The sequence below is a fragment of the Suricata suricatta genome, chromosome 8 (assembly GCF_006229205.1).
Source record: "Suricata suricatta isolate VVHF042 chromosome 8, meerkat_22Aug2017_6uvM2_HiC, whole genome shotgun sequence".
Lineage (NCBI taxonomy): Eukaryota > Metazoa > Chordata > Mammalia > Carnivora > Herpestidae > Suricata > Suricata suricatta.
The window spans coordinates 97,187,301-97,212,994 of NC_043707.1; the positions used below are offsets into that span (position 1 = coordinate 97,187,301).

The 25,694-nt window shown below is 41.0% G+C and overlaps 1 protein-coding gene across 1 annotated transcript in view; it reads right to left on the minus strand.

Moving 5' to 3' along the window:
* C8A (complement C8 alpha chain) overlaps window positions 1-25,694 on the minus strand; it is a 69,178-nt gene that overhangs the window by 26,903 nt on the left and 16,581 nt on the right. The window contains exons 4-9 of the mRNA XM_029945822.1: window positions 19,700-19,802; window positions 13,850-13,994; window positions 12,633-12,780; window positions 8,782-8,971; window positions 6,087-6,287; window positions 3,796-4,036 (exon numbers count right to left, since the gene is read on the minus strand). Coding sequence (XP_029801682.1) covers window positions 3,796-4,036; window positions 6,087-6,287; window positions 8,782-8,971; window positions 12,633-12,780; window positions 13,850-13,994; window positions 19,700-19,802 — 1,028 coding nt within the window. The remainder of the gene's footprint in view (window positions 1-3,795; window positions 4,037-6,086; window positions 6,288-8,781; window positions 8,972-12,632; window positions 12,781-13,849; window positions 13,995-19,699; window positions 19,803-25,694) is intronic.

A 25,694-nucleotide genomic window follows, 5' to 3' on the forward strand; every position in this document is an offset into this window, starting at 1 on the left:
TGCAATATCTTCCCCATTTAGTAGATTGCCTTTTCATTTGATCAACTGTTTTTTTTCATTGAACAGAAACTTTTTAGTTTGGTGCAGTCCTAATTGTTTATTTTTTGTTTTGGTTCCCTTGCCTTTGGAGTCAGATCCAAAAAATTCCCAAGACAAACTGTTTACTTCCTATGTTTTCTTCTAGGAGCCTTATGGTTTCAAGTCTACATTCAAGTTTTTAATCCATTCAAATAGGTTTTTGTATATAGTATAAAATAGTGACCCAGTTCCATTCTTTTTCATTTAATGGTCCAGTTTTCCCAACACCATTTATTGAAGAAACTTCCTTTGCCCGCTGGATATTCTTGCCTCCTTTGTCATAAATCAATTGTCCATACATGTGTGGGTTTATTTCTGGGCTCTCTATTTCTTCCATTGATTAGTGCATCTGTTTTTATGCCAAATCCATACTATTTTGATTACTATATCTTTGTAGTATAATTTGAAACTAGGGAGTCTGATGCTTCCAGGCTTGTTCTTTCTTAAGAATGTTTTGACTATTTGAGGTCTTTTGTGATTCTGAACAATTTTTAGAATTATTAGTTCTAGTTCTCCTAAAAATGTCATTGGAATTTTGCATTGTGTCTATAGATTGCTTCAGATAGGATGGAAATTTTAACAATATTCTTCTAATCCATGAGCACACAATATCTTTCCATTTATTTGTATCTTCTTCAGTTTAGTTCATCAATGTCTTATAGTTTCAAAGACTTTCGGCATGTACACTGACAACTATAAGACATCCTTTTATTGTTGATGCATGGTTTCATGCTGTCTTGGAGGAAGAAGCATTTTATCTAAAGGACACATTAGAAGAAAACAGCTTTGTGCATCCGTTGGGATGAACCCAGAGAGGATCTGAGGCAAACCTAAGGACAAAAGATTCCTCCAGAGCAAACCAGGCAGTGTATTCATTTAAATCATTCCATACCCAGGTCAGCTCTTCGAGGATATGAACATATACAACATGGGGTTTCTTAGAAATAAGCAATCTATAGAATGTAAATATTATTAAAGTCATATGGATCAAAGATACCTAGAAAAAGACAGTAACAAAAAGGAAAGGCAGAGAGAGAAAGGCACCCAAAGAGAAAGGGAGAGAGATGACAAAGAGACAAAGAAGAAACTAGACAAACATCAAACATGGAGAGAAGGGTGTGCATGATTCTATTTGTCAAAGGAAAAGAAGGTAGATATTTTTGTTCGTTGTAGGTTAATATGTAAATGGAATTCTGATTTATTAGCGGTCTCCAGCAGATGAGGTGATGATTAGCACATTTCCATATTTATAGAAAAGCAACACTAACTTTCCGGATTTATAGAAAATCAGCTCTTCACAAATAGCAAATTGTGCTATTATCGACATATGGTTTTCTATAAACAGAGCTGAGGTAATTATCCCTGGGACAATTTGTTGGTGGGCTCTTTTTGAATATTAACCACATTGGAAGCCCATTTCTGCCTCACAGATTTTAAAGAGGAGGGGCCATGAGACACCCCAGACAATTAATTAGTAATCCAACACCAAAGACAGAGCCCAAATGAAAGGCTTTACGCAGGACCACGTGGTGGAAAGACCATAGGTCCAGGGCTCTGACGCCAGCTTCCTGCAGCCCTAGGCAAAGTAATTAACCTCCCTGAGGAGCCTCAGCGTTTCTGGGCTAAAACTGGGATAATACCAACCTCCAAGTTGTCAAGAAAATTAAATGAGAATGTGTGCAACAGCGCACAGAACCTAGTAGGCCCTTAACAAATGTTAACTAATTTTCATCCTTACCTTTTTAATAATTCTAAAAATTCCCACTTGAATTAAGCTTTTCACACTCCTTTTTTTATACTGACCTATCATAAACTATTTGTTTTGTATCATGACCCCATACATGTATGCATATCTTTGTTTAACTGGAAAAAATTATTGAAACAGGAGCGCCTGGGTGGTTCAGTCGGTTAAGCGTCCGGCTTCGGCTCAGGTCCTGATCTCACAGTTTGTGGGTTTGAGCCCCGCATCAGGCTCTGTGCTGACAGCTAGCTCAGAGCCTGGAGCCTGCTTCGGATTCTGCATCTCCCCCTCTCTCTGAAACTTCCCCTGCTCGCGCTGTCTCTTTCTGTCTCTCAGAAATAAATTTAAAACATTAAAAAATTTTTTAATTATTGAAACAATAACCTATTTTCACTACCTATAATTTTCTGTGGTATTTTCTATTCTTTTCTTTGTTGTTCAAAACGTTTGTGAACCATACTATGTGGTTGCAACCTGTAGTTTATGAAGTTCTTTGCTGCAAGAGGGTAGAGACCATATTTAGATTTACTCACCATTATATCCCTAGCATAAACACATAAGAGATATTCAATAGATATTTAAAATTATAAAAGAATGGATACATGGATAGATGGATGAATTAATGAGTGGCCCTAACCAGGAATCTAAATTAATGCCCTCTTTCAAACTCTATGTCTTGTTTTACACACTCACTACGTACGGAGCATTGTATTGAGTGCTAAAGAGATAAAGTGTCAGACATGATACTTGTTTTCAAAGATCTTGTTCTAGAGGAGGAGGAAAATATTAACATTTGGAAAATTATCTTTTGAAGACTAAATAGTGTGGAATTTATATGAATATGCTGAAGAAATGGCCAGCCTGGGCTGTGCAGTCAGGGAAATTTCTTAAAACTGGGGATTTGAATTTAGTTTTGAAATATGGATAGATCTCTCAACCCTCTACTCACTCAATGACTAGCTTGGTGGTTCTCAAACTATCATGGTCATCAGAATCACCTACAAACTACACACTGCTGGGTCCTTTATCAGTTTCTGATTTAGTAGGTTTGGCATGGAAACCTGAGAATTTGCATTTTTAACAAACAGGCTCCCAGGTGACGCTGATGATACCAGTTGGAATCCACCAGTGTTCTAGCAGTTTGAGGTGAGACCACGAAGGCTGTTGAACCCATGCTAAGGAGGTTAGCCATTCAGGATTTTAGGCAAAGAAGTGATATCATTGTATCTGTAAAGCTGCTCCGGAAGCTACCATTATTCTGCAGTTGTTGAGAATGGATTGGAGAGGTGAGCCTTCTCCTAGAGACCATTTAGGAGCCAATGTGGTGAGAAGTGGAAGGTGGGAACCCAACCCACACTGGAGCAGTGGAGATGGAGGAGAGGGGTGGGATGAGGGCTGGTCAGGAGCCAGAACAGAAGGTTCTTTGAGATCTCCAGGGGCAAAGGAGGAGGAGGAATCTGGGATGACTTCAGGTTTCTAGCATCACTGACTGATTATGACTCTATATAATCTATAGAACATTTATAATATGTTTTAACGTTTTAAATAACAAAATCCCAAATATTATTCATTATCAAAGAGATAACTGCAATGTAATAGAAAACATAGTTTTGGGGAGCCAGACAAGTCTGAGTTCAAACCCTGTTTTATGATGCTTATTAGAAAGTCATTGTGCCCTTCTGGACCTCAGTTCCCTGTAAATAACAACACTCTCAACCACGTTGGTTACTATAATGCCCTTCGTGGTGCTCCTCACTCTGTTCTGCCCCCAGTTCACTGTCACCTTCACACGTCTCCCTGCTCTAATTACAGCACTGCTTGATGCAACCCCCCTCCCCAAGCATTAGCTATATTGCCTTATACGATTGTCCCAAAATGAGACCGTGGAAGGCTCATAGTCAGTGCTCGGAAAACCGCAAAGCCCATCCTGGTGTGTGCATTGACCACTATGTGCATAAAGATTCTGTTCTACTTACCAAACGATTCCATTTTTTCTGTGTCAATTACCAGGATATATTCATAAATGCCACCCATTGATCCAGACGTTATGTAGTGAGTACCATAGTTATCGATGAACTTGGCATACAGGCCGTAGTTGTACTGTTCCGGAAGCTCCATTAATGACTGCAGCATGCTTTCATCCAACATAATATTGTTCCTCCTCATCTTAAAATGAGCAGTCTGCACTTTTGTGGAAATTCTGATGAAGTTAAATTTCTGCCGACAATCACCACCGTCAAATAAGGAAGAAGAAGAAAGAGAATACACATTTTACCGTATGACATAACGTGAAAGGTCAGCATTTAGTAACTGTGGGAAATTCATGTATTTACATATAAACATGTGAGCATAAATACACACAATGGAGTGTTATTCTATTTTACAGGCATATATTAAACACCAGTGTGTGCCTGGCTGCCTCTCTCCTGTCCGTGTCGCTGGTCCCACTGCTCCTGTTCAGGTCTCATTTGTCTCAGCTCTTAGCCAGACTGGTTACTGCAGTGTGCTTCCTGGTGCTGCCGGGTTCTGCCCCAAGCCCATTGTCACCTCCGCACATCTCCCAGCTCTAATTCCAGCACTACATGATGCAAACCTCTTATACAAGTACTCGATTTCCAGTAAAAATTATGTTGGGGGGGGCACCTAACATAATTAACATAGTTAAACATCCAACTTCAGCTCAAGTCTGTGAGTTCAAGCCCCGTGTCTGGAGCCTGCTTCAGATTCTCTCTGTCTCTGCCCCTCCCCCACTCATGATCATGATCTCTCTCTTGCTCTCTCGCTCTCTCTCTCTCGCTCTCTCGCTCTCTCTCTCTCTGTCTGTCTCCCAAAAATGAATAAATATTTTAAAATTTGTAAAACATTATGCTTAGGAGTAGTTCTGATGATATGAAATTCTAAGATGATACATTTATGTAACTTGTTGTACAAATACCTGTAACTCTGTAGTCACTGGCATTATGCTTGAAGCAAAGGACATAATCTTGAATGAGGCCCCTGCCATCATGGAGCTTACATTCAAGTGATAATCTTGTACTGCTAAGTCATAAGGGAAAGCAGGCTCCTGAGATAATAGGGGCCATTTTGTGTTGGTTTAAGAGGAAGAGAATCATGTATGGGCATACTTTCAGGTAAACCTTGCTCCAAAGCAACAGTGAATTTTTTTAAATGTCTTTTTATTTATTTTTGAGAGACAGAGAGAGAGAGTGAGAGCAGGGGAGGGTCAGAGAGAGGGAGATAGAGAATCTGAAGCAGGCGCCAGGCTCTGAGGTGTCAGCACAGAGGCCAGCGCAGGGCTCGAACCCACGAACCATGAGATCATGACCTGAGCCACCCAGGTGCCCTGCAATAGTGAAATTTTGAAAAGTCCACCTCCTCTGAGAAAAGTCCACGTGACCATGTGATAGCCAGATCTCAGAGCAATACTTGCCCTTCAGAGTGATAGCTAACTTACCGCCAAGCTCCAGAATGTAACTCGTATTTGTTGAGGAATTTTCATAGTTCTATTTTCATCATCCAGAATACTTTTTTGAGCCCCAGCTAAATACACAGTTCTGATATCAGTGTTATTGAGGCTTTCTGGTAAACTTATAATCAATTCAGTAAATAGTCCTCTGGCCCGAGGTGGTTTCTCCACCCTCATTGGACCCTACTTTGTCTCCTCACCCTGTGCTGGCTAAAGTCCTTGCAATCCCAAATTTGCGTGAGGCAATCTGCCATCTATAGGCCTTTGCACAATGCTGTTTCCCAGGCCTGGAACACCCTCTGTTCACTGCAGTCTGTCTTCATCTGGACATAGGTAGATGTCCCTTCCTCAAGGAAGCATTGCCTGGCCGTTCAAGTTAATGGGAAGTTAGTGGTGAATGTTGGATGGATAAATGATGGTGGTGCATGCCAGTCTTCTGATCTGTTTAGAAAAGCAAGGCTTGCTTTAGAATTCTTCCAAAGCTAGTTGAGAGGGCCGGGCTGTTTCTCTTTAAGACATTGCTATTCTAAGTTTTCCCTATTTGCTCCAGGTAACCATGAAAAAGAATGGGGTGAAGCGATAAGATTTCCAGTCTTATCATTCAATTTTATTCCCTTTGTGGTGATTCTCTGTGCAAAAGTGTAATAAGAAAAACAAGCACGATTACCACTGATCAGACATTTCCAATTACACAAGCAAATGAAGGTTCAATTACTACTGTACTTTTTAATGCAATTAAGGCAATACATGACCAGTGTAGATTATGGAATACTGTTTGGCACAGGCATTATGCTTTAATACCTTCGCATTATACTTGTTTAACATATCCAGGAGCGAAGTGCCTCGTGACCCGGATACACCCACATCCACTGTTACAGGGCTACCTGAAGGGGCCACACCAACAGTCACGCCGGCCGACACGGACCTGTCATCCTTTATTTTAGAAAGAAGTTCATTTACATCACTGTACTCCTCTGTGGAGAATCTACTGTCTGCCAGGGCCTGAAGAGAAACAAACAGATGTTAGCGTTGTGCACTAGAGTTATATCCCAGTCTGTACTTAATGTTGAAACCTTTGCTCTGTAAGATATTTCAAGTCACAGAATTTTTTTAAGTGTGTTTATTTTGAAAGATAGAGTGTACACACACACACACACACACACACACACACACACGTGCACAAGAGCGGGGGAGGGGCAGAGAGAGGAAGAGAGAATCCCAAGCAATCTCCGCACTGTCAGCATAGAGCCTGATGTGGCCCCCCTGCAGATTATTATAATTATTTTAAAAGGGTACTCCAGGCATCAGATTGATCCTCACTCACTAAAATTCTGAAAATATAGCAGTTAGTTTAGTTACTATTTAGTGGTTGTGGTAAACTATTTCTTCAAGGGGCCCCTGTGTGGCTCAGTCAGTTAAGCATCCAACTCAGTTTTGGCTCAGGTCATGATCTCCTGTTTTGTGAGTTTGAGCCCCATGTGGGGCACTAACCGTGTAGAGTCTGCTTGGGGTTCTCTCTCTGCCCCTCCTCACCTCTCTCTCTCAAACAAAAATAAATAAAATAGTTTTTTAAATACACATGCACTCATGATTCTGATAGAATGTTATATTGTTCTAGTATGGATTTTTCCACCTGGTTTTTCCTTTCTGTAGACAAGTTTGCCTGTCTCTATAGCAGAGACACCCAGAAAGCCGCGTCTGGGTGTGGATCTGGGAGGAAAGGGGCAAGGAGGCCTGGCGGGGGGGGTGCAGATCTGGGCAGAGGTTTGCTCTAGTGCCACCCACACATGTCAGGTTACTTCTCTTCAGGCCTGCAGTCCGGTTGCATCTCTCTGGCAGCTGGAGGGGAGGCATGGTCTGTGCCGTGCCTGAGCCGAGAAGGCAACCGTTAAGAGCACGTGAGTTGTTCACTCGCAATCACAACAGCATGTATGAGATGGAGCCGCCGGTAGTTTGGGTCCCAAGTGTCTGTGAGGGATGGCTTCCCCTTCTGCCTTAAGATAGACTGTGTAGCACGGGGCCTTGTTTTTTTAAAGCATGGAGATTTCAGAATCCTTTGTTGCTACAGCATAGCTTACAGTCTATCTTGCCGGCCACAGAAGCCCCACACCATCCTCGAGGTGAGGAAAATGGCACTGTCTGTGTCTTCCCGCTCAGCTTCCCATTGGCCTGGTGGCAGCTGTGAAAGTGGCAGGGAAGTAGACCCCATAAGCTTGGCCTCGTCCTGCCATCAGTAGTTTTCTCTTGAGAAAGTTGGGGGAGGAGGGATGTGACTAATAATTGTTCAGAATCCATGGATCCTACATCTCTCTGTAAAGACAGAATGGTTATGACTACATAAATGTAACGTGTATGATCTGTGTTCTCTTCTAAATGACATATAGCCGGGCTGTGTTCAGATAGATCTGGATTTGCAACTTGTCTCTGCCACCTACTGCCATATAGCTCTGGGCCTGACACTTTATCCCTCTAAGTCCTTGGGTCTGTCTCATTTCTAATGGGCCGACAGTGCTATCTACCCACTGCGGTGCTATGAGGACTGGACGAGAGAGTTTGAGCGCAAGTGTAAGATCTCATGCATGGTGAGCACCCAGTGAGGTGCAGACGTCTCACCCAGAGGGTGACGGGTACAGAAACAAATGGCCTGGAAGTAGGCTCTGGGGCTGGTCATGAGCCAGGACTGGGAAACCACAGTTTTAGAGATAGAGAGAATTTGAGGATCATCAGCATTTTGCAAGCAAGTACTTTTTGATAGCAGAATCTTCTCTGTAAACAAAATCACATACAGAAAACCAAGACAGGAAAACTATCAGAGAAAGATAAATACCATATGATTTTGCTATGTGGAATTTAAGAAACAAAATAAATGAACACAGGAAAGAAGAGACAAACAAAAAGAGATTCTTAAATGCAGAGAACAAATTGGTGGTTGCCAGAGGGAAGGTGGGGTGGGGGGAGTGGAGAGAAAGGAAGGAAGAAAGGAAGTAAAGGAAAGGAAAGGGACGGAAAGGAAATGCAAGGAAGAAGGAAGAAACAAAGGAGATCAGTGAGTAACTGCTCTTGGTGAAGCAGGGGCCTTGAACTCAGAACACTGCCCAGCCACCTCCTATCCTGACCTCCAATCTACATGGTAGGGACCTGGGCCCAGGGAGGGGCAGTGAGCTGTTCAAGGTCTCAAATACTTACATTCTAACAGTTCACAACTTGATATTAGGTCTTCTGACCAGCAGCCCAGAGAATTGGACCTTGAATCTGTTTCATTTATTTTGGAATGGAGCCAAGATCTAGCAGGTGGATAGTCATGCTTATGTTCTGCCTCTTGTTGACTCTGCCCTTCCCTGTCGTTGCCCTCCAGCACAGATCATGTGTGGGGGCAGATGTAAAGGGACCTTCAGCTACCAGTGAGCTGGTAGCAAGGTGTCCATCTCCATCAACAGGCCTCTCCCTCCCTGGCCCCTACCCCACAGTGGCCTGGGAGCACCCTGTTTAGACTTACTTCAAAGTGGTACTTGAGGAAGTTGTAGGGTTTCCGGAAGTACTTCTCATCATCTCCGTAGTAGAGACGCTCACAGGCAGCATCATAGCGAAGCTCTCTCCACTCCCCGTTGTACACTGTCTCACATTGGCCCCCATAATACCTGGCATCGTACACGCTCTGAACTGCTTCCTGGGTCAGGATATTGTACCTACATTGAAAAGGCAGGAAGCTGCTAGGAAAGAACACTGAAAAGGCAAACATAGTGTAAAATATCCTCTGGAAGATGCTGTTGCTGGTCCAGAGCAGTGGTTTTATGAACTGTGTTCTACGGAACCCTAGAGTTCCTCAAAGTACCTCAAGGGCTACTTTGTGTAACACTGGGAACCAGAGTGAGCTGAGCTAGGTCCCCAGGTTTGCTTTCCCCAGAGTAGCTGACGGTTCCATCAGCACCTAGAACAGTGCTCCTACAGAGAAGACACTCCTAAAAATTGGTTGTTTGAGTTAAAGAGGAGTATGACAACTGTCAAAAACCCAAGCACAGAGCCAGAAGTTTGAGCCCATTTCCTAGCTCTGCTACCCCTAGCTGTGTGACCCTGAGCAAATCACTTAACCTCTCTGTGCCTTGGTTCCATCATTTGTAAAGAGCAGTTAATACTACTGCCCTCAGAGAATTAAATATGAGTTGTAACATACAAGGAATCATAAAATACTTAGCATGTATTAAGTAGTAAGAAATGCTGCTATTGTTTTTTGTTGTTGTTTGTATTGTTTCAGGAAAAAGGCTTTGCTGGCAAAAAACAAAAACAAAGTAGATTTGACATATTGGGTGTAACTCACATTGCTAAGTTGAGAATCTAAGCCTCAGAAAGGCCATTGTTTTCAGGGCAGCATGGATGTCAGAGGGTACAATTTGAAAATCATGAGGACTCCTGTTTAATTTCAAGTTTGATCCCATACTAGCTTTGTGAATTTGGACACATTCTAGATGGCTTTCTGATGCTCGTTTTCCTCATCTGAAGAATAGACATAACTGCTTCTCATGGTTTTTGTGAAGTCTAAATGAGTGCATTAATGTGAAATGGGAGTACAGTTGATAGTGCGCACTAGGCACTCAACAAGTGATACCTCCTCTCCCCCAGCCCTGCACCCTCCCCGGAATACTTTCCTTTGCTTCCCTCTCTGGGGCATTTTGCATCCATCTGCCCAGACACTACATTTTAGGCCATAGATGGTGGAACCTTACATGGCCATAAACAGCATTACATAGGTGAAATACAGCTTTAATTTTCTTTAAAAAAAAAAAAGAGAGAGAGAGAGAGAGAAAGTTAATGGAACAAAAACATTTCAATTTGGCTAAGAGATCCAAGACCTAACAATCAAAACCTCTTATGGTATAGATAATAAAATGATTTCTTGTCTCTGCCTGTCAAACTTCTATTCAGCCTTTAATACCCAACTCAAACATTGCCCCCTCTGTGTGACCTTCTTTGATCATTCTGGACATACAGCTGCTCCTTCTTCTTTTTCCCATGGCAGCCAGTGATTACCTCTGGCATAGCCTGTATCATATTTTTTCATTCCCTCCATGAAAAGACACAGAGGCAGAAGATGAGCAGGGGTAACTATGAATAAAACCTGTCTTCAAGGAATAAATGGATAATTATAGAGCACCTAGCATATAGTAAAAGTCAAGGTATGTTAACTTCCTTCTTCTCTTCCTCTCTCCATCTCTTCCTTCATATTAATGCAAGTGAGGTATGTAATAATAGCTATGGTGAATTGAATACACATTCTACCAGACATTTAGCATGCATTAACTTTCAACCTCCTGACAACTTTGCAAATGCAGAAACTGAAGCTCAGAAAACTTAAGTAATTTGCCTATAGTCACATATAGAATTTTTTGTCACTAAAATCTGCATTCCTTCCCTTTATCTCGCTGCTTACTTTTCTATCATCTCGCCCACTGAACGTGTTTCTGCCTTTGGCTTATAAATGTAGACTGTCTGGTGAGATGAACAAAAAGTCAAAGGAATAATTAGTTCTAAGACATACAATAGCCTCTAAGCAAAAGAGGTTACTAGGCCTACTTATAGTTAGACAAGCTGGTTGCAGAAGCCCTGATGAAAATAAAAAGAGAAATTCCACTTTTTGGAAATCAATGCAGAAATACATACATGTACAAGGATGTTCATTGCAGCATTGTTTATAAGAGGGAGAAATGGGAAAGAAAAAAATTATCTTTCAATAGTCAGATAAATTTTCATGTAGCTATACTATGGGAGAAGATTCAACAACCATTTTTATAAAGTGCCAGATATTAAATATTTTTGGCTTTACAGCCCATAGGTCTTGGTTGCAGCTACTCAACTTTATTATTGTAGGGTGAAAGCTGTGTTCCAATAAAACTTTATTTACAAAAACAGGCCAAATTTGGCCTTCAGGCCATAGTTTGCTGACCCCTGTTAAGGAACACTAAGTTGCTTAAAAAAAGACAATAGAAAATATGGGGGGAAATCTTCAAAGTATATTGAATTTAAAAAGCAAACTAAACATATGTATAATATGATCATGTTTCTGTAAAATACACTATGTCTATCATACACATACATATGGCACAGCTTCCACACAGTGTGTGTTTTCAGTGCATTTTTTACCTGATCTGAAAGTCCTGCACTAGTTGACAGGGTCAGTTCCAGGGAGGGAAGTGAGAGAGGGTGAGTCAGTGGGATGCAGGGTGGGGAGGGTGAAGGAACACTTTCATTTTTTTACCTCAAATATATATTATTTCTGTAGCAATAAATAAAAATTTAAAAACTGGGAAATGCTTAAATTTAAAAAAGGGATGTCAGAATAGGCTTCTGAGATTTTGAACAGAATAAAAAACCGGCTGTTGGGAGGGGCGTGGGGCCATTCTGCTGGTTTCAGTGTTCGGTGCAGGTAAAGCACACTTATAAAGTGTATTTAAATGCTTCTTTTAATCACATGAGAGCAAGGTCATAGTCCCTCCCAATAAGGAGGGAATTCGTTTTCAAGTTAACACCCACTATTTCATGCTTCTACTCTCTATCCCACAGTCACGTTCAAAAACAATAAGAATCTGGGGCGCCTGGGTGGCTCAGTCAGTTGAGTGTCTGACTTTGGCTCAGGTCATGATCTCACAGTTCGTGAGTTTGAGCCCTGCATTGGGCTCTGTGTTGAAGGTCAGAGCCTGGAGCCTGCTTCCGATTCTGTGTGTCCCTCTCTCTCTGCCCCTCTCCTGCTCATGATCTGTCTCTCTCTGTCTCTCAAAAAGAAATAAATGTTAAAAAAAAAAAAAAGAAATAGAATCCTTTTTGATTATAATTACGGGCTGAATTGTGCCCCCCTAGCATTTATACGTTGAAGTCCTGGACCTCCAAACCTCAGATTTTGACTGTTTTGGTGAGAGGTAATTACATAAGTAATTAAGTTAAAACAAGGCCATTAGGGTTGGCTCTAATCTCACATGACTGGTGACCTTATAAGAGGTGGTTAGGACCCAGACACACACACAGGGAGGGCAGTGTGAAGACACAAGGAGAAGGTGGCCATTGACAAGCCACAGAGAAAGGCCTCAGAGGAAACCAATTCCACCATCACCTGACTTTGGACTTCCAGCCACCAGAGCTGTAAGAAATACATTTCTGTTTTGTATAAGCCACAAATGTCTGTTGTCATAGCAGCCTGAGGGGACCGATATGCCACCTTAGGGGGACAGAGAGAGCTGCCTCACAGGACACACTGCAGAGCAGTTCTCCAAAAAGATCCTCTTGTGTTGCTAAAACTAATATTCATGATTGAAGAGAAGCCATTCCCTGTGCCCAAGCAGCCAGGGGGGCAGGACTCACCCCAAGGCTGCACTCTCTGACCCTGGGATGGGGTCATACAGGCTGCAGTCGCTTTCCATGACCCTGACATCTTCACAGTCGTCCTCGTCAGAGCCATCAAGGCAGTCCTGGTCTCCGTTACACACAAGGTGGCGTTTCAGGCAGCGACCTGAGAGAAGAGAGGCTGTGGATGCTTCCAGAGTCTCCCAGACTCCTCCCTCTTCCCATGACCCACATCCAGAGTCACCAAGTCCACTCTCCTTCTGAAACACCCCCTTGCCCCCTCCATCGTGCCTCATTCTGTCTCTGTCCCCACTACCTTTGCCCTCCTTCAGCCCCTCGCCTCCTTCCATCGTGTTGCATTCTGTCTCTGTCCTCACCCCCTCTGCCCTCCCTCCAGCCTCGCTGTCTCCCACCTGTAGCCCCCACCCCCAGCTCAGACTCTGCAGCAGGCTCCCTTCTAGAATTTATCCTCCAGCTGGCAGCTCCAATGATCTTTCTAAAATGCCAGTGTGGCCATGTTACCCTCCTGCTCTATATCCTTCCCTGGCTCCTAAATATTCCCATTCTTCCAAATGCCACAGTCTAGCCCCCAGTTCCCTACCTGGCCCAACCTCAACCTCTCTTCCCAAAACCCTGACCTGCAATCATTCTGCACTATGGCCAGTCCTTAAATCCCTGTGATTTTGCATATTCTTTCTCCTATCAAGTCAGTTGCTGCTTTTTAAGTCCCAGCTCAAGTGCCTCTTTGAAGCCTGCTCTGACTTTCCAGCACAGATTTGAGCATCCCCTGCCAGAGAGTCCCTTTGGACTATGAGCAAACCCCCATTACACTGGCTATCATACAATATTGTCATCGACTCCTTGTAGGTCTCTCTCCCAAAGAGACTGAGAGTACCTTGAGGTCAAGCATGTTTTTTTTTTCATGTCTGTGTCACCAGCAGGTAGCACACTGACTGGGACACACATGTCCAGTCAATATTTATCCAATGAATGGATGAATGAGTGAATTATACCTTTTCAAAATTAATCAACAGATGTTCTTACAAACTTACATCAAAATTACTTGGGCTACTGGTTGGCTTAAAATGCAGATTCCTGAGCCCCAACCCAAACCTACAGAATGACGACTTCTAGGGGAAGGGCTCCAAAGTCTGCATCTTAACAAGCTCCTCAGTGACTGACGTGCAAAGTAAGCTTGACGGGCCCAGCTGTTACCTCACTGGAATGCTACTCACCTGTCTCCTTACACTGGAAATCCTGTCCACACTGCACTTGCCCTAGACAAGCAGTGGGACTCTGACAGCTGGCTTGATCCCAGACATCACCACTGCAGATGGTTCCCCCAAACTTGCTTGGCTGCAGGAGGCTCCGGTATCGGTACTAAATCGGATTTTGAACCAGACACATTCATTGTCTATCAATCAAACAGGATTTTTGCAGGTGGGTCACAGCTCAACATAAGGAATAACTGTCTAGTGATTGAGAGGTGCCTAAAAAGCTGTCTTCTAAGGAGATTAGTGTTCATAACTGATGGTATTCAGCCAGAGGCACCTCAACCGTTAGCAGGAATATTGAATAGAGCCTCCAAGCATCAAATGAAAGACTCAAAATATTTCTAGGGTCTTTTTACTTGCTAGGAAGGACCTTCTCCCCTCCCTTTTCTTCAACCACTGAGTACCTATTCATCTTTCATGATTCACAGTGCACCTCCTTTGAAAGCCTTCCCTAAGTAACATATTCTATAATTCCCTGCCTCTCCTTCTCTCCTCCCATTTGTCATAGAAGATTGTGAAAGCTTGTCTGCTTATTCACTTACCTTTCTGACTAGTTTAAGAACATTGTGTATGGTGAGGAGGAGTGGCAAAGGAAGGACCATGTCTTATTTGACTTTGTACACTTGGCACTTGATCTATGGTCAGGTACACAGGAGGTACATTTCTAAGATTTTTGTTGCTTTCCTTCTGTACCATTCCTTCTGGTCATGGCATCCTCTCTTTCCTTGGAACATATCTCATATGGCTCAGGTGGGAATAATCTCACCCCCCACCCAAGTCAAAGGAATGTGTGCCTATGAACCAGGCCAGGTCAACCAGGGCACCATATTTGCCAAATTGTAATGAGTGGTTCAGAGATTGGTTCATGACTCAACCTTAAGGCCATCATTATTCTCTCTGAAGATTTTCTTTTAGAACTATTTGAAAAGGCCATGTCCTTTTGCTGAAGTTACTGGGAACTCTGGGTATCAAATGGTCATCTAGCCTACTTATGTAAAAAGAGCCCATCCAAGAAATGGAGACATCATCTGAGTCCCTGGGTCCAGCTTTGACTGCATATGAATAAATCCTTGTTGAAGGAAGTACAAAAAGAATAAAATTCACACCAATCTTGGAGCTCTATGGTTTTATGATACTGCTTTCTATATGGTGTATAGCTTTGGGCACTAGTGTAGAAAGAGGAAGCTGAACACTAAGACAATCAGAGAAATATGAGGTTCTATTCCCACCTTTAGGAAGGCTACAGTCTCATTGAGGAGATAAAATAGATAACAAGAGGATACATGCTGTATGGAGAGCTCCACACAGAGGGTCCAATGAGGGAATGTGCAGCGCCATATTTTTGGCTGCCTCTTGCCTTGGCTCAGCCCACAGGCTCCTCCTTCAAGAATGTTCATGATTAGGTAGGAAAGCAATGGTTTGAGCAACAAGAAAAGTGAGTTCCTGGCCCAATTCTTCCTTCTTTCCTTCCTTCATCTATCTTTCTTTCTCTTTCTCTTCCTTTCTTTCTTTTATGTTTTCTTTCTTTCTCTCTCTTTCTCCCTCCCTTCCCTTTCTTTCCCCCCTTCCTTCCTCCCTCCCACTCTCCCTCCCCTTCCTTAGTATAGTTGATGCACAATATTGTATTAGTTTCAGTTGTACAACGGAGTGATAAACTTCTCTATGTTATATTGTGCTCACTACAAGTGTAGCTGCCGTCTGTCACCATACAATGCCGTTACAAGAACACAGACTACAGTCCCTGTGCTGTGCCTTTCATCCTCATGACCTACATATTCCATAACTGGAAGCCTGTACCTCCCACTCCCCTTACCCACTTGGCCCATCCCCCTACTACCTCCCCTCTGGCAGCCATTAGTTTGTTCTCTGTATTTATAGATCTGGTTCTGCTGTTTGTTTGTTCATTCCTGAATCTATTTCTTCCTTGCTGTGTAAAGTATCAGTGCCAAGTACTTTGTGCCTCAGTTTCCAAATCTGTAAAATTCCAAATCTGACCTAAATGACCTCATTAATCATAGCTGCTAATGATTCTTTCACCGGTGTTCTGTGAGTGAAAGAACATGGGCATGATAAAGTAGACTGACTGGGTTCAGATCTCAGATTCACTTACCAATTCATCATGAGCAAGCCACTTACCTTTTCTGAGTTTCTGTTTTCTAATATGTAAAGTGTAAAGACCCCTCACTTTGAAAGGGTTGTGAGAACTAAGTGAGAGAATGTGTGGGGAAATCACCTAGCCCTGTGTCTGGCATATCATTGGTGCTCATTAAACAGAAGTGGTTTCCACATCATTATCAATGGAGTTTTTGTAGAAGATTCCAGTGAATGCATGTGAAGCTGTAGCTTCCCCCTCTTTCCTCATGTCTACTTCTGCCTCTGCAACTGTGCATTAGCAAAGAGACAGAGGTAGCTAAAAAGGTGAAGAGTAAACCTGCTCATTTTGCCCTTTCTGCCTCCCAGTTAATAACAGTGATAAATTTGTAAACTCAATGGGAAGAGATTATAATTAACAATTGGTTTGGGAATATGAGGACATATTAATTCTCTTCCCACCTCTTGCCCCACAATGCAGTACATAAAGGAGTGCTCGGCATACCAACGTACAGCCAAATCTCTTTGCTCTTTAGAAGCCTCCTCAGAGTTTTAGGAACTGCAGTTGCCAACACGATGATGACAATGGTAACTACCATTTATTGAGTGTGTACTATCAGCTAGACATTTTGTATTCTTTATCTCCCTTAATCCCCACAACTTTAGGAAGTCAAATACTATTCTGAACCCCATTTTAAGCTGGGCTAGAATTCCAGTTCTGCTACTTACTGTATATGTATATATGTATCGCTGGGTAAATCACTTAACGTCTTTGACCCTCAGTTTTCTCATTCATAGAATGAGAGATATGAGGCTCGTGTGAACATTAGTGATAGTACGTGTAAAGAAGTCAGCACTTTGCCTGCTGTCTTGAGTGCACTGAGTAATAGTAGTTACCACATCAATATCATTTCTTAGCCAGCTATTGGGCTGCTCCAGAGGGATTAATGACTGAATGGGAATTGGATTAGATGGCCACCAGTATCGCTTATGACTCTTCACAGAGTTGAGGTGGAAGCAGGAGAGTGAAGTGATCAGGCACATGGGCATCTTGGAATCAGACTGACCAACTGTCAAATATAGGCTGTGCCTCTTTCTTTATGGGTGACCTAACCAAAGACCATGGTATCTATCCATCACTTAGAGTTGGCTATGAAAGTCAACTAAGAATTTATTAAAGCATTAGTGCACTGCCTGGTATATAGAAATGATTTAATAAATTGTAACTATAAATGCCATTATCACCTACCTCTGATTCCTGTATTGGAATGATGGTGCAGTCATGAGATTCATTCCCACTGACTCCCCATTTTCTTGGTCGTTATCAAATAATGGAGACATCGTGTTGTGGAAAGATTGGTGCAGATACTCCCTTAGGGACTTTTCTATGCTAGTGCCTGTGTTGGTATCATTAAGATATCATTTTCTTTTCTAGATAGTCAATAATATTTCCTTCCAGAAATTCACATCTTTGTTTGGGTGATTTTGAGAGAAAAAAAAAAAACCCTATGAATAAGAAGAAACTGGAATGGTCTTTTCCTTAGTAATTAACAGAATTTCTGTTAAGGATTACTTTAAAGATATGTGTCTTTTTGAGTCATTACCTTGAGTAGTTCAATTCTGATTTAAAAAGTAAGTCATTCACCTGTGCTCTCTGCTGTCTAGACGGTGGTGCATGAAGGAAAAATGTAGTTTAGGATATATAATAAGTTGAATAGTGGCCATGCAAAGAAATCAAGTCCTAATTCTTGAAAGTTGTAAATGTTACCTTATTTGGAAAAGGGTCTTTACAGATACTATTAACGTTTTGAAATGAAGAGATTTCACTGGATTATCCAGGTAGGCGCTGTCATTATGGTGTCCTAATAAGGGGAAGGCAGAGGAAGGTTTAACACAGACGCACAAAGGGACACATGGAAGAGGAAGCAGTAATGCAGCCACAGGGGCAGAGATTGGAGCACAGAAATTGGCCACAAGTCAAGGATTGCCAATGGCCACCAGAAGCCAGAAGAGGTAAGGAACAGACTCTTCCCTAGAGCCTTCAGAGGCAGCATGGCCCTGCCAAACTTCCGGCCTCCAGAACTGTGAGAGAATACACTTCCGTTGTTTTAAGCCACCCAGTTTGTGGCAGTTTGTTACAGCAGACTCAGAAAACTAACACAGGATATCAAAGCAAAATGGGATCCTGGGAGCCGGATATCTTTGAACAGGGAATTCTGGGATTCCTTGGCATATCTCAGAGACAGGAGACGCAAAATAAATAATTTCAGACTTTGAAGCTGAATAAATGAGGTCCCAATTGTGTTTCCATCTGTAATAATTTTGAATTCCATGTGATTTTGAAGAAGTAATTCACAGGATAGCCCTGCATGTCACTGAGGAGAGGGTCTGGAGGCACACTCTTCAGAAGCCAGGGGACAGAGAGAAGGGCAAGTCTTGATTCAGGCATGGGAGCTGGTCGGAGAGGGAGGCATGGGTAATAATTAAACAAACAACTAGCATTTACAGAACACTTACTACATGTTAGGTGCCATGGAAAGCACTGTGCATACCTTACTCTTTTAATATTCCTAACTCTATGCTGTAAGTACAATTACTACTTCCATTTATAGATAAGGAATTAGAGGCATGGAGACGATGAAGTATTTGCCCAAAGTAACACAGCAAATAAAATGCAAAATCAGAATCCAAATGGTAGCATCAGAGCTTAACCACTTAGACTTGACAGTGATGTGCCAATAGACAATGTCCAGGCAATGGTGAACCAACTGGGAAATGTGGGAGCCTTGAGGCATCCCATCCTGGGCACATCTGGTAAAGGCATATGTTGTCCATAGAGGTTTTAAAATAGTAATAAAACAGAAGCTATTCTGCCTTTTATTATGACCATGAGCCAGTGATTATGAACAAAGTCAGAATTTTAATAGTCTTCCCAAGCAAAGCAGATGCTCCCAAAGTCCACCTTCCTTTGAGATGACACTAGTGACCATTATGGTCACCATTTTAGTGACCATTTTGAATCATACAAAACCACTTAGGTGACCAAGATAGACTCTTGTCTGTTGACTAGGTGTGTCAGCCTTTGTATTCCATGAAAGTAGAACCCTCAGGAACATTCTCTGGTTTCTCTCAGCTCCCCACAGGTCATTAGCCCCTCTAGATGACCATTATTGGAGGGCAACAGGTTGGCCAGGATCCAGAGAGGCACAGGGAGCAGTGTGTCCATGTCTGAGTGGCCGCCTCTCTGCCAACATAAACCATTAACATACCCATCTAATGTAGCCTTACCCCATAATGGCCTATAAACAAAAGCAAAAAACCCTACCATCCATGTGCCCATGACTTCCAAATACCTATTTCTTGATCTGATTTCTATCCAGACCTTAGATTTATAGACCTATTTGTCTCCATTTAAATGCCTAGTACAGGGGCACCTGGGTGGCTCAGTTGGTTAAGCGTCCGACTTCAGCTCAGGTTGTGATCTCACGGTTTGTGGGTTCAAGCCCCGTGTTGGGCTCTTTGCTGACAGCTCAGAGCTTGGAGCCTGCTTCAGATTCTGTGTCTCCCCCTCTCTCTGTCCCTCTAATGCTCATGCTCTCTCTCTGTCTCTTAACAATAAATCAATTCTTAAAATTTTTTAAAAAGTAAAAAATAAAAAACAAATGCCTAGTACACCATTCAAATATTAAATACTCCCAAACTGGTTAAAAATGTCTTTACCTTTTTGTCCTGGCATGGAAAGCAGTCTGTCCACTCTGACCAGGTGCTCAGTTGGCAGTTAACTGGTGTCAAGGTGGAACTCTGAACAGCCCGACTTACTCTCCTATAAAGAGGAAAGACCCTTACTTCAATTTTTAAAATTTATATTATGATAATTTTTATTTTTGTTATAAATTCAAAAAAGTCTCTAAATGTGAAGGCAGTTTAATAATATGAAAACATTAGGGAGACCTGGGTGGCTCAGTCAGTTAAGCATCTAGCTTCACCTCAGGTCATGCTCTCATGGTTCGTGGGTTCAAGCCCTGCATCGGGCTCTGTGCTGACAGCTAGCTCAGAGCCTGGAGCCTGCTTCAGATTCTGTATCTCCCCCTCTCTCTGACCCTCCCCTGCTCACGCTGTCTCTGTCTCTCAAAAATAAATAATAAACATAAATAATAATAATAATAACATGAAAACATTAATTTTTCCTCACCTTTACTGAGGTATAAAGGACAAAGATTGTATATATTTTAGATGTACTATGTGATGGTTTGATGCACATTGTGAAATGATCACCACAATCAAGCTAATTAATACATCTATTCCCTCACATAGTTACGTGTGTGTGTGTGTGTGTGTGTGTGTGTGTGTGTGGTGAGCACACTTAAGATCTACTCTCGTAGCTAATGTCAAGTACATAATACACACTATTAACTGTAGTCACCATGTCGTTCATTAGATGCCCTGAACTTATTCATCTTATGAATTTGTACATTTTAACCAACCCTTCCCCATGTCCCCATCCTCCCAGTCCTTTGTAACCACAAGAATGCTCTCTAGTTCTTTGAGTTATACATTTTTAGATTCCACATATAAGAGAAATCATCCAATATTGTCTTTCTCTTTCTGGCTTATTTGACTTAGCATAATGTCCTCCAGGTTCATCCATGTTGTTGCAGATAGTAGGATTTCCTTCTTCTGTAGGGCTAAACAGATGTTGAATCTTTTTTTTAGCTTTTTTTGTTTTACCATTTTAAAATTTAAGTATAATTAACATACAGTGTTATATTAGTTTCAGGTATACAATATAATGATTCAACAATTCTATGCATTACTCAGTGCTCATCAAAATAAGTGTAATCTTAACCCTCTTTACCTCTTTTATTCATCCTCCTACCCCCTCCCATCTAGAACTACCAGTCTATTCTCCATATTTAAGAGTCTGTTTTTTTCTTTTTTCTCTTTTTATTTGTTCATTTGTTTTTCTTATTAAATTCCATATATGGGTGAAATCATATGGTATTTGTCTTTGTCTGGCTTATTTCACTTAGCATTGTTTTCTCTACTTCCATTCACATTGTTGCAAATGGCAAATTTTCATTCTTTTTTATGGCTGAGTAATATTCCGTTGTGTATATATGCCACATTTTTATCTATTCATTGATCAACTGACACTTGAGTCGCTTCTGTATCTTGCCTATTATAAATAATGTTGCAGTTAAAATAGGGGTACACATATCTTTCTGACTTAGTGTTTTCATTTTCTTTTGGTAAATATCCAGCAGTGGAATAACTGGATCATATGATAATTCTATTTTTAGTTTTTTGAAGAAACTCCAGTCTGTTTTCCTAAGTGGCTGCTCTAGCAAGTGTTCCCACCAATAGTGCTTGGGGTTCCTTTTGTCTCTACAACCTTCCCAACATTTGTTGTTTCTGGTGGTTCTTATTTCAGCCATTCTGAAAGGTAGGAGGTTCTCATTGTGGTTTTGATTTGCATTCCCCTCCTATTAGTGATATGGAACATCTTTTTCATGTAGTCTGTATGTCTTCTTTGGAAAAATGTGTGTTCATGTCCTCTGCTTACCTTTAATAGGATTTTTTGAAATTTGGGTGTTGAGTTGGTGTTGGTTATTAACCCTTTATCAGATATGTCATTTGCAAATATCCTCTCCCATTCAGTAAACTAGTTTTTTGTTTTGTTTTGTTTTCTTGATGGTTTCCTTCATTGTGCAAAATCTTTTTATTTTGGTGTAGTCCCAATAGTTTAATTTTGCTTTTGTTTCTCTTGCCAAAAGAGACATATCTAGAAAAATATGTCTACAGCTGATGTCAAAGGGATTATAGCCTATGCTTTCTTCTAGGAGTTTTATGGTTTCAGGTCTGACATTTAAATCTTTAATCCATTTTGAGTTTATTTTTGTGTATGGTGTAAGAAAGTGGTCCAGTTTCATTCTTTTGCATGTGGCTGTCAAATTTTCCCAATACCATGTGTGGAAAAGCCTGTCTTTTTCCCATTGCATATTCTTGCCTCCTTTGTCATGGATTAGTTGACCATAAAAGCATGGATTTATTTCTAGACTCTCTATCCTGTTCCACTGATCTATTTGTCTGTTTTTGTGCTAGTATCATACTGTTTTGATACCATAGCTTTGTAGTGTACCTTGAAATCTGGGATTGTGGTATCTCTAGTTTTGTTGTTCTTTTAAGCTTGGTTCAGCTATTTGGGGTCTTTCATGGTTTCATACAAATTTTAGGATTCTTTGTTCTAGTTCTGTGAAAAATGCTGTTGGTATTTTAACAGGGATTGCATTAAATCTGTAGGTTGCTCTGGGTAGTGTGGACATTTTAACAACACTGATTCTCTTAATCCATGAGAGAATGGTCTTCTACCTCCTGGGTTGAGTTTATTCCTAGGTACTTTATTATTTTTGGTGCAATTGTACATGGGGTTGTTTTCTTTTTTATATATATACTTTTTTAGAAAAAAATTTTTAATACTTTTATAGTTTATTTATTTTTGAGACAGAGAGAGACAGGGCATGAATGGGAGAGGGGCAGAGAGAGAGGGAGACACAGAGTCTGAACCAGGCTCCAGGCTCTGAGCTGTCAGCACAGAGCCCGAGGCAGGGCTTGGACCCACGAACTGTGAGATCATGACCTGAGCCGAAGTCAGTCGCTTAACCAACTGAGCCACCCAGGTGCCACAGTGGGGTTGTTTTCTTAATTTATCTTTCTGCTACTTCATTATTAATGTATAGACATGCAACAGATTTCTGTATATTAATTTTGTATCCTGCAACTTTCCTAAATTCATTTATCAGTGCTAGTAGTTTTTTGGTGGACTTGTTCAGAATTTCCATAAATACTATCATGTAATCTTCAAAGAGTGAGAGTTTTACTTCTTCCTCACCAGTTTGTATTAGATGCTGAATGCTTTAATTTGTAATGTTTGCCCATTTATTTGGGCATCTAGGGACCTACAGCAGCAGAACATGCATAAATGCGACACTAGATTCCCTTACCCTTCAGGTTACCTTGTATGAGTGGGGATACAGAAGGAGAGGAAGGGAGTGTAAACAAACACAGTGATTGTTACTTGGAAGGCTTGACTGTAAGGGTACTTCCAACATTTGCATGATTTTATCTTTCTTCTTAAAAATTGCATATACTTTTTAAAATTTACATCAAGTTAGTATATAGTGCAATAATGATTTCAGGAGTAGAATCAGTGATTCATTCCCTACATATAACACCCTGTGCTCATGCCAACAAGTGTCCTACTTTTAAAATGAAAGATATAAAGGGGCACCTTGGTGGCTCAGTCGGTTAAGTGGCCGACTTCGGCTCAGGTCATGAGCTCATGGTTCATGGGTTCGAGTCCCATGTTAGGCTCTGTGCTGACAGCTCAGAGCCTGGATCCTGCTTTAGAGTCTGTGTCTCTTTCTCTCTCTGCCCTTCCCCTGCTCAAGCATTGTCTCTCTGTCTCTTAGGAATAAATAAACATTTAAAAATTAATAAAATAAAATGAAAGATATATGGCCCCTTGCCCTTTCTTTTTCTATTTTTTATTGAAGTAAAAGACACATTACACACATGTGAGGATCCCAGTCACTTTTAAATGTACGGTTCAGTGACATTAAGTACATATCTTTGGGCAACCATCACCATTGTCCATCTCCAAAACTCTTTTCATCTCCCTGCATTAATTTTGAGATGCAGAATTTAAACAGAGGGAAAAGCTGTACATGTTTTCCTTCCAGCCAATCACAGTTTTGAGAAATGAAGAATGAAAATTTATTGTGCTCCTACTGTATACAGGTGTGATGCAGGAGGGTTTATATAAATTAACTCTTTTAATTCTATATCAATCCTATTTGGGTCAAGTTATTCTAATTTTAGAGAGGCAAGTACAGAGGAGAGCTTGCATTTTTGTACATTCATTTTGTATCCTACAACTTTACCCAATTTACTTATTACTTTTAATAGTTGTTGGTGGAGTCTTTAGGGTTTTCTATGTATGATATCATGCCATCTGCAAATAGTGACAGTCTTACTTCTTTCTTGCCAATTTGGATGTGTTTTATTTATTTCTAGTGTCAGATTTCTGTGACTAGGACATCCATGACCATGTTGACTAAAAGTGGTAAGAATGAACATCCTATCTTTTTCCTGACGTTAGAGAAAAGCTCTCAGTTTCTACTATCGAGCATGATGTTAGCTGTGGGTTTGTCGTATACAGGCTTTATTATGTTGAATAAGTTCCCCCCAAACCCACTTTGTTGAGAGTTTTTATCTTGAATGGATGTTGAATTTTGTCAAATGCGTTTTCAACATCTTTTGAAATGATCATATGGTTTTTGTCTTTGATTTTGTTACAGTGGTGTATCCAGTTGATTAATTGATGAATACTGGAAGATTCTTACTTCCCTGGAATAAATCCCACTAGATCATGGTGAACAATCCTTTAATTGTGCTGCTGAGTGTGGTTTATTAATGTTTTGTTGAGGACTTGTGCATCTGTGTTCAGCAGAGATGGCTTGTACTTTTCTTCTTTTGTAGGGTCTTTGTCTGGTTTGAGTATGAGGGTAATGCTGGCCATGTAGAATATATTTGGAAGCTTTCTTTCCTCTTCTGTTTTTAAAATAGTTTAAGGAAAATAGGTATTAACTCTTCTTTAAATGTTTCATAGAATTTACCTATAATCCATCTGGTCCTGGATTTTGTTTGTTGGGAGTTTTCTGATTACTTATTCAATTTTATTCCTAATAATTGGTCTGTTCAGACTTTCTATTTCTTCCTGATTCACTTTTGGAAGTTTGTCGATTTCTGGGCAGTTATCTATTTCTGCTAGGCTGTTCAATTTGTTGGCATATGGTTTTTGTAGTAGTCTTTTATAATCCTTGTATTTCTGTGGTGTCCGTTGTTACTTCTCTTTGTTCACTTCTGATTTTATCTATTTTGGTACTCTCTTTTTTTTCTTGAGTTTGGCTAAAAGTGTATCGGTTTTGTTTATATTTTCAAAAAACCAGGAGAACTAACTTCTTCTGAAGAGTCAGAGTAGCAGAGAGCCCAGTGGTTAAGAACATGGGGTACAGGGTGAGACTGACTTTGAATCTTGCCACCTGCTGACTTTGAAAATTTGAGCAGGTTACTTAACCTCTCTGAGCTACAGTTTTCCTGTATGTAAAACTATGTTTAAAATAATGTTACCTAATGGTGTTATTGAAAACATGTTAAAACGCTTATGAAGTATTTGTTAAAGGTTGGCTTTTATTATCACATGCTAAGGTGTCACACGGACTATCTCATTTGATATCTATAATAACCCCAGGAGGTAAATATTATTAGCCCCATTATATATAAGAAAGTTGAGATTTATAAGAGCTAAGTAGTCCCAGAAGTCATACCCCAAGGGTGACAAAGGTAGAATTTGACCCATTTGGTTTGATGACAAAGACCATGTTCGTTTCCCCATCATGCTGCTGCTTTCTCGTTTTATAAATCAGCCAGCAGAACTGAGACAGTGAGTTCCTTGCCTGGAGTAACACAGGTAGAAGGTAGAAACTGGCCTGTCTCCAAGGCCATGTTCTTTCTGTTTCCCCATGCTGCCTCCTCAGAGGTTAAAGAGCTTGTCCAGGGCACACAGGATAAGGTGGACAAGCCACAAGCATGCCTGGCTCCAAGCCTAAGCTTCTTCCCACATTATGATTGTTTCTGCTACAGTGTCACAGCTGGT